Here is a 9,842-nt window from a genome sequence, read left to right as displayed (position 1 = left end):
TGGAGTGACTGTCTATAAGCCAAAGAATGCTAGGGATGACCAGCAAGCACCGGAAGCTGGGAAGAGGCAAGGAATATTCTCCTTAAGAGCACCCACTGAGAACCAACTGAGCTGACACCTTGATTTTAGACTTTCAGTCTCCAGAGCTGTGAGAGAATAAATTTCTGTTCTAAAACACTCAGTTGTGGTACTTTGTTATAGCAGCCTCAGGAAACATATAAATATTAGGAAACAAATATAATATTTTGCATATGAATTGCATTTTTTGCTTTATGTATTAGGTTGGTGGAATAAGCATTTATAACAAGGCAGAACCTGGTTTCAATTATTTTTCCTTAAATCACATCTTATTTTAATTCATTATGAATACACTGCATTACTAATCCAAATTCTAGAAGTCTGAAATTTCTTTAGAAAAAATATTAATTTGTTGGTAATAAGCATTTTTTTTAAATATATCTACCTTGAAACAAAACACAGCTACTTAAATCGTCTTATTTTCTCCTGCCTCTAGTTTTTAGAGGCAGTAAAGGGAGGTGGTTAAGGCCTTTGCTTTAAGAGACCATCAGGATTCAAGTTCTCATTCTGCTGCTTCCTAGCTACTATATGTGACCTTAGAGAAGTTACTTGGCTATGTCTCCTCAGTCTCCAAAATAATAAAAGCATTAATCTCTTATGGTTGTTGGGTCAATTAAAAGAATTAATACACGTCAAAGTCTCAGATGGTTATTGTCTCATAGCAAGGGCTATAGCCTGAATGTTTGTGTCATCCCCACACCAAATTCATATGCTGAAATCCCAACTCTTAAGGTGATGGTATTCAGGGGTGAGGCTTTTGGAAGGTGATTAGGTTGTGAGGGCAGGGACCTCATGATTAGGATTGGTGTCCTTATAAAAGAGACGGCAAAATGCTAGCTAGCTCCTCCCACCATGTGAAGATACAGTAATACCCTTTCTATGGACAAGGAAATGGGCCCTCCCCAGACATTGAATTCACTGGCACCTTGATCTTGGACTTCATAGCCCCCCGAACTATAAGTAATACATTTCCACTGTTTTTAAGCTGTTTAGTTTATGTCATTTTGTTATAGCATCCTGAATGGACTTTGCCAGTGAGCTATTCAACACATGCTACATGTTAGTCTCTTTTTTAAAAATTATACTGTAAGTTCTGGGATACATGTGCAGAAAATGCAGGTTTGTTACATAGGTATACATGTGCCATGGTGGTTTGCTGCACCCATCAACCCATTAGTCTCTTTCTTTTTAGTGCTTCTAACTTCCTGCCATGAATAGACTGCATAAAACAACTCTGACCCATCACTTACCTGATCACAAACATTAAGTAGTCCTCCAACACATATATAAACATGTTAAACATCATCCAACTGTTGATCCCATCCAACATTCTGCTCTTTTTCTCCATTACTTTATATTTGTTAAAGTACCACCCTCCTTTAAAACTCAGCTCATATTTTATATCCTACTGATAGTCTTCCTAGATCACCCACGTCAGACTTCTTCTCACTCCATCCCCTATATTCCCAAAGCACAAGAGTGATGCTCTTAAACGCAGCATGTCTTGGTGTTATTTGTGCATACTGTGTCTCTTAAACACAGCACGCCTTGGAGTTATTTGTGCGCACTATGTCCCATTTGGTAGACTATCACTTCCAGGAGAGTAGGGTCTGTATCTTTTCAACTTTGTATTCCCCATAGTACCCAGCAGAGAATTTTACACTTAGTAGATCCTCAATAAATGATTGTTAAACTTGGTTGAACCCACATAATTTTTTTTTCTTTGTGGCAGATGCCCTAAGACAAAACATAAAATAAATGAATTACTTTTCTTATTTCCATTGCAATATATATGCCCTGGGCTAGTGTGTATTTGCAAGCCTGGTTTAGAACTTAGGGAAGTCATCAATCTAGGAAAGGAGAGGAAATACATTTTAAATCACAAGAGCAGTATAGTCTTATATAAGGCCTTCTAGCAAAGCAATTATCAATGGCTCAATAACCCAGGTGCTAGTGTTATTATGAACAAAAGTCTGAAGGTGAGAAACAATGAGTGATATCAGCTGTTATATTCCATAGGTATGCAATTCAATGAAACATGTACAGATGGAAGGTGTAGATCTGAGAATCATATCTGTGTATTACAATGCAAATAATTGGCCTTCCTTCTAAAGAACATCTGTTGAAACATCTGAAAGCAGTGGTTTATACGGCTGCCAAAATGCTAAAAAATATAATAATTCTCCAGTGAGGTTAGAAATATCTGGGGGAAGAAAAATACTTTTTTATATAGCTCTGTTTTATTAAATCTTGTTGTTTTTTCTCTAATATGGCACATAGGAGATGCTCAATAATATATGTTGAATGAATAGCAGAAACTCATTAAACAGTTGTTGAATGAATCATCTCTTTTTTTTGACTTATAAGGCACATTTTCAGAAAACTGTATGCCCAAGTTTTACCACATTGTATACCATTTTTATTTGGCATAAATTTAAGTAATGCTACTCTTGCCCTGAACATTATAAAATGTAATGAGCATGGATATCTATAAGAAAAACTTTCTTAACACTACAGAAAATGTATAAATAAACCTAGATACACAACGACAATATTTTTAATTATCTTAATATGTCACTTTTATTATTATAGGACACTTAAATTTTGTGTTGTGAGCTCATATAAATCATATTTGCTTCAACAAACAAAATAAAATGTAAAATTCCTGGTAACATGTATGGTTAACTCTAAGAAGAGTGTAGCTTTGGATTTAAAAGCACCTAAATATTCTGGTATGCCAAGATGACTGCAGAAGATGAAGAAGCCATTTCTCCCCATACCCGCTTTCTTGAATTTCCAGCAGCTCTTTCTTTCATACTCCTGTGTAAGTGAGGCAACTGAACTCCCCAAAGACCTGCCCAAATTCTACTCTGCCAAGTTTCAGCATAGAAAGAGCACGTTAAATAATATATGTGAATTTGAGTGTAACTAATAAAATTGGAATGTTAAATAGAAGCATGCTTTTGAAAACCAGCCTCCTTGTGAGGACGTTGCTTGTGCAAGTCCATGGGAAATAATTCTGAAGGGAGTGATATTAATTAGTAATATAACTTATCTTCTGGAAGCCCTTTCCTTTGATGGCCGCTGTGGTACAGTTTATAAGCCTCCAAACAAGTGCTCAAAGAAAATGGTTCAAACCACAATTTAAGCTTTGTTTTCACCCTTGAACAGATAAAGAGTAAAATTTATTTTGGTACATCTAAATTTTACACATGCCTCTCTATGATGGAGGATTATGAAGTTATAAAAATATATTTATGAAGAGTTTTTAATGAAATGGGAAAATGTCTGGGATGTAATAAGAGGAAAAAAGAGCAGAATCCCAAATTAAATTCGTGGCTTCTGATTCCAGATTTCTTGGTTTCAGTTCTCACTGCCATATATGAAGTACACAACTATGGCAATATGCTTAATTGTTCCGTGCCTCAGTTTCCTCAACTATGCTATGAAGGGGACAGCAAAAATCATCTCAAAAGGATACAGAGTGTTCAAAATAGAGCCTAGCAAATAATCAATAATAAATTATTATTATTACTGATTCACAATAATTTCAAGTTTATAAAGGAAAAATGAAGAGTGAGGAGGGTTACCTGGAAGGGAATTGGTAAAATGCTAATATGTACTTCTAAATGACATGATTATGGGCAGTTCTTTTCTTCTTTGTTACTTTTCAGTATTCATTCTTTTAAAATAAAGTCAAAGAATTAAGTTTTATGCATCAACAGCTTGATGGAAATTAAGGCAGAAATTTGAAATAGGTTAAAATGTATAACTGATTAGACTGCAGCATTAATGAAATATTAATTAAGCCTATTGTGATGTGACAGAATTAACATTTACCTTATTTCACTTAATTTTAAATACATTCTAACAAGTTACTTTTTAAAGTTCAACCAATGTCAATTTTACCTTCAGAAATAAAGTCAAATGTTTATTTTATTTAATTTTAAATACATTCTAATAACAAATTACTTTTAAAAGTTCAACCAATGCCAATTTTACATTCAGAAATAAAGTCAAATGTTTATTATAATGTCAATATTTCAACCTACTAAAACTAAAAATATTTTAATTTTCGATTTAAAAATCCCACGCAAAAGTCCCAAAGGTGCCTTTCATGTTTAAGCTTTAATTAGCAACCACTTTGGTCTCTGACACATATTGCGCAGATATTGAAGCGTTAATATTACTGCAGCTTGATTACAAAAGGCAATGATTAATTTTAAAGCAGACAAAAAAGATATGCCCTGATTACAAAGGAATGATTAAGGCGGAATGTCAGACATTGCACATTTATAGCAGTCTTTGCCATCGTCAAAGGATAAGACTTTGTAAAAGTTTATATTTAGAATCACAGTTACTTTGTACTTTATAATATTCAGTGTTTGCGCCTTGGATACTGGGCATCCCAACTCCAATTGGGCCTAAGACCTTTGGGGTTCACATGCCCAGGGCAAACCTGCCCACCACAGGATGGTCCCAATGAGCCGCCGTAGTTTAAGTTCTCACAGGTAAGACCCGACCTGAAGCACTGCCTCTAGCCGTAGGGAAGGTTTCGGCCCTGGATTTTCTTGGCACGTACCATTTTGTTGAAAGACAGAGAGCACCCTGAGGACATTATCCCTAAAATGAGAGCGGACTGGGATTGAAAGGCTAACTACAGAAATGGCTGCTGCCCAGACGCCCTCAAAAGCCAAGGCCTTGGCCGCCATTTTTATTTGCCGCCGAAGCGAAAAACAAACGCACGGAGGGACAGCGGCCTGCGTCAGGGGTTCCGCCAGGGAAAAAGGCAGACCTTGAAGCTGCCCTTTTAGGGCGTGAAGGAGAAAAGCCCGGTTTGTAAACTGTAACGGGAACCAAAGGCAGAGGGCAGGAACGGGCAGCAGCGGCCAGCGTTCCTAGACCCTCAGACCCCTCAAGCCCCGTCCGGTGTCGGCCTCCATCTTCTCGCTGGGCTGGCGACAGAGAGTTAGAGACAGGTCTAGTTGGGAATAGTTCTAGAAGAAGCCATCTTCTTTATTCTGCTTTCCAGGATCCTCAGGGTTGGTTATAAAATACTTAAGGGCGAGAAAAGGATCCCAGGAGCCAGGCCCTGAGATGAGCTTGGAGTCCCTGTTTCAGCACATCATCTTCACCGAGCATCAGGCGGAGGAGAGTCGCCGTTTGATGCGAGAAGGTCGGGGTATTTCTGTCCTTTGCATGGGGCTTTTGTCTTCTGGTGCTGGGTGCTGGGGGAGAAGGAAATCCCGAAGGCAGTGGTCAGAGCCGTTAGGGGAGCTTGCTTGCCATGCTGAGGGAAAGACAGCTGAAAGGTGGCTTGTCAGACGCCACCAAAATGGGGACTTTAGAAAGACTGACGTGTTTAAAGATTTAATTTTTATTACAGTGAGGTCGGAAATAACCAGATGTCGTGAAAAAATTAAGAAAGCAACGGAGGAGCTGAATGAAGAGAAAATCAAGCTGGAATCTAAGGTATTGAAATGTAGAGCATACTAATTATCACTTGAAAAAGCCTGCCTTAACTTGGCTTTTGGGGGATATTTCACTGTTTAACCAGTTGTCCTTCAAGTAGGAAGCACATTACTCTGTGCTGGCTGTTTTGGTTCCATGGTGCCTGGTGATGTTTAAAGTTCTGAATCCAGTGACACCCTTCAGTTCTAATATGAATTAGCCCTAAATAAACTAAGGTAATGAAGAATTCATTGTCCATTTTGTGGGGTGGTTAAGATTTTAAAAGAGCAGAATGTCATTAGAAGAATCATTATTGTACTTATTTATTAAGTAGTTGGTGCAGTATATACATTTTGAATGATAAATAATTTGTGTGCTATGTTGATAGGACAATATCATGTAAATTTCAAACAAGCCCCTGCCTTTCGTGTTAAAATTCTCTACCACATTTTAGACATGCCTTGCGTCCGAAGTATACCTTTTCCATTAGCGTTTCTTTTTCCTGCAGCGTTTGTAATGTTCTGTTATTGTGAAAAGAAGCAGGAGAGTCTGATGGCTTCTTGAAGGATGGGTAGAATTTTGAAGAGGCAAACAGAAGGAAGTAGTAGGAGAAAAGCATTCCAGACAGAGGGAGGAGGCAAATATGTGCAGCGCATAGTGGGAAAGGAATCTAGTCAAAGCCGAGGGCTGATAGCTGAGAATAGCAGAAAAGCATTGCAAGTTTCTGATCAGGGAGCAGTAAAAGTGGGTTTAGGTAGCCTAGCATGGTGGCACATGCTTGTAGTTCCAGTTACTCAGGAGGCTAAGGTGAGAAGACAGTTGTTCAGTTTAATGCCAGCCTGGGCAACATAGCGAGACCCTGTCTTAAAAAAAAAAAGGTAGTTTTAGGAGGATCTTTCTGAGCTCTGATTGGGAAGATGGGAATAGACAATTAGGAAGCTAAGAACGTTATTTAAGTGTGTCACAATGAAGGCCTCGCTATGGGTGGGGACAGAGTTATTCAAAAATATTTATTGAGTACCCAATGATGGACTAAACAAGAACCATGTAATATGAAGTCTGTTTGAGGAAGTCTGTTTGCTTCAAATGTGTCTATTTTAACTTATCACTGTGAGGAATTTTCAGTTTTTGGGAATGAAACAGAGAACATTTCTCCATCCGGCAAATTTCAGCTCTTCTTTCGAGGTGTTGCTAAAATATCACCAATAAAGCCTTCCCATAGACATCTTGGTAAAATTTTAAAATTAAACAATGATACATACTTGTATTTGTGTTTGTAGGCCCCACTATTTTGTGAGCAACGTATCTGGAATTTTTTCCTTATCCGTCTTTTATTCCCACTGCCTGTTATCTAACAGTATATAGTATACAGTAGTGTGTTGAATGAATTAATGAGTGCTAATAGTTTGATAGATAATAAGGAGAGTCTTTTAAAATAGGATTCGTAACTTATTCAGTGAGATCCTACCTCCTGTTTTGCCTGTGAATAGCAGGTGAACTAGCTGCTACCAGCAATGCTGAAAGCTGCTGGTATGGGCAAAACACTAAGAATGTTATGGTGCAACTTTCTTTTTCTTGAAAAAGAATTAAGACACTTTCAGGATTGGTACCTAGAAGCTAATAGAAGTCATGGGCAAAATATGAACACTTACTGTATGCAGAGGCACTGTACTAAATGCTTCTCCTGTTAACTCCTTTAATCCTAACAGCAATCTTGTGATGAGACCCCATCATTATTCCCTTTTTATGAGTGAGGAAACTGAGAGGTAAATGACTTGTCCACAATATATAATTCAGAAACAAACTACCATAATGAAAGTAACAATAACAGCATATTTTATTAAAGTAGATTTCTTAAGCTCATTTTAAATATTTTTCTTCATGATATTCATGTATAATAATATATCTGAAGTTTTGTATCTTGTTTAGGTTAATATTTTTAAAATGTTGCTTGTACAAGTTTTTGTACAAAATGCACTTTTCCTGGATTGGTGAGGATGTTGACCTGATATAACGTATTTTTTAATGTTACTCTGTAGTATTTTCTTTGTTAGCAAAGTTTTGTCTGCAAATGGAAATATAATTCGTTGATATATACACACATTAAAAAATGTTGATTCAGTTGTTTTTGCTAGAAAGAAGACAGAGAAAAGTCCTACCATTGTTTAGAAACATTTGTTGAACTTACTAATTAATATAGTTTCATAAGCATGCATTGCTTTTTAACCAGCACATATATGTGGGTAATAATACATTTGTATCTTACTAATAAAATTAATATATGAGGGTCACTCTTCATACAATACTAATTTATGATTGAAATAGTTTGATTTATATTATAGTCAAGATGGTATGTGTATGTGCATAAAGATTTTAAAAGTGGAATTCACAATTATAATGCAAATGACTAATGGGAAGAACTGAAGAACTAATCCTAAATTGATTTCTTGTTTCTTTTATTCTGAGTTAATTATATGTCTGCCAATAACAATGAAAATATATTTACTTGAATATTTGACTTGGCATTTATTGACCTATTTATCAAACAGTAGCAGCACAAGGAGAAGCTATTAATAGAACATAATTTGAATAGAGTAGTGCTTGTGCTATTGTACAGTGATACATTCAGAAAATTTGGGGGGCATTTATTTTGGATGTTGCTTCTGGTCAATAAATGCATTTGGGAAGTACAGTATTCATTTTTTTCTTTTATGTAAAACCTGGATAGCATGTAATTAGAACTTGAATGATAGCCTTTGCCTTTCAGGGCTCAATGAGTCTTTTAAAATATATGGTTGCAAAAATCTCAGGTTATATAGTATGAGTACTTTATGAATTGGACAGCTACACTATGCCTGGTTAGGTTTGGTAATATGAAAACAAAAAAATGAGAACATGCCCTGGATTTGCATTCGTGCTTACCAATACACATAAAACTTCTGATAGTTGAGGAGAAGTTGTATAGTATTGATGACAGGGCAAACCAAAATTAAGGACTCACAGAACATTGGTAGTTTCTTTTAAACGCCTAAAAGGGGTTCTTCTATTTTTAAAAATGGCGTATAATTAAAATTTTGACATTTAGTTTTTATAAATGTATTACATAAAACTCAATATAATGCCATATTCCCTTAACAGGGAGTAAATGGAGAAAAATCTGAGGTTATTTTGTGAATATTTTGTTTACTTTTTCTGTTTCCAATTTTAACTTGTGTAAACACCATAACAATAATAAAAGAATATTTCATAAAATTTTAAAGGAAAATTATATTGAAATAAAAAAGTAACTTAAGCTGGCCCCATTTACTTCTACTTCTTTACCTCAATATGTATGTGTTCTTTTTTTTAATTGGTAAAAGTTAGGAAACCTCCAGAACAGCAGGCAAAGTCATATCCTTTAGTACTGTATTTCCTAGAGAAAGAACAAAATCAGAGTATTATCATTTATAATATTGAAATGGAGTTTTGTAATTGAAGTACTTTTTTCTTTCTTTAAACTTAATAAAAAAATTTAGATCCTACCTAAATTTAATTTTGTTGTTGGCAGTTACTCATTCAACAGACATTCATTGAGCAACTGCTAAATCACAGTATGAATACTTGGCAAATAAATTATATAACATCTTTCTTCCTGAATTATAGGATTAACATCAAGCAACTTCAACTATATAAACCTAACTGTAAACTCAAAATTTTTGATGTTCTCATTTAAAGAAAAAACTTGTTTCCATTTCTCCATGAAATTCTATAGAGAAAACCTTATCATATTTGTCATGAGTAATTATCCAAAACTTGGAAGTAGGCAAAAGAGGTCACTGAGTGTCCTTTGACTATTGTATTAGGCATTGTCCAGTAGCTCACCTTCCTGAGGACAGTAAGGTTTATAGGGGTGTGAACCTTGGTACTGGGCTGTTTATTTCTTGAATATGCCAATCATTCTTTGACCCCAAGGCCTTTGCACTAGCTGTTTCCTCTGCTTGAAATGCTGATTCCCTTAGCTGTTACTCTGTCATGCACACTCACTTCATTTAGATCTTCCCGGTAGAATCATGTGGAACTTTTAATGCTAACATTAGGACAGCCCCATGCAAATCTTGATGGTTGGTTAGCCTAAGTCTCTGCTCAGTTGTCACCTTAGAGTATTATTCTTAAAATGTGATCTCTGAGTTTAAAGGGGTCCCCAAGAGACTTTCAGGGAGTTTGTAAGGTCAAGCTATTTTTATGATAATACTATACAAAGGTACCATTTGCCATTTTCACTGTGCTAATGCACACATTGACAGTGCAAAAACTGCGGTGAGTAAAACTGTTAG

General features: G+C 36.0%; 1 protein-coding gene across 1 annotated transcript in view; it reads left to right on the top strand.

Moving 5' to 3' along the window:
• Window positions 1–4,588: 4,588 nt before the first annotated feature.
• The window catches only part of CCDC172 (coiled-coil domain containing 172), a 58,100-nt gene continuing 52,846 nt past the window's right edge, over window positions 4,589–9,842 (top strand). Inside the window, exons 1-3 of the mRNA XM_011927823.1 lie at window positions 4,589–4,776; window positions 5,111–5,254; window positions 5,465–5,550. Coding sequence (XP_011783213.1) covers window positions 5,176–5,254; window positions 5,465–5,550 — 165 coding nt within the window. The 5' untranslated portion in view covers window positions 4,589–4,776; window positions 5,111–5,175. The remainder of the gene's footprint in view (window positions 4,777–5,110; window positions 5,255–5,464; window positions 5,551–9,842) is intronic.

The sequence above is a fragment of the Colobus angolensis genome, unplaced genomic scaffold, assembly GCF_000951035.1.
Source record: "Colobus angolensis palliatus isolate OR3802 unplaced genomic scaffold, Cang.pa_1.0 Scaffold75, whole genome shotgun sequence".
NCBI lineage: Eukaryota > Metazoa > Chordata > Mammalia > Primates > Cercopithecidae > Colobus > Colobus angolensis.
This window is presented reverse-complemented; position numbering and strand designations above follow the sequence as displayed.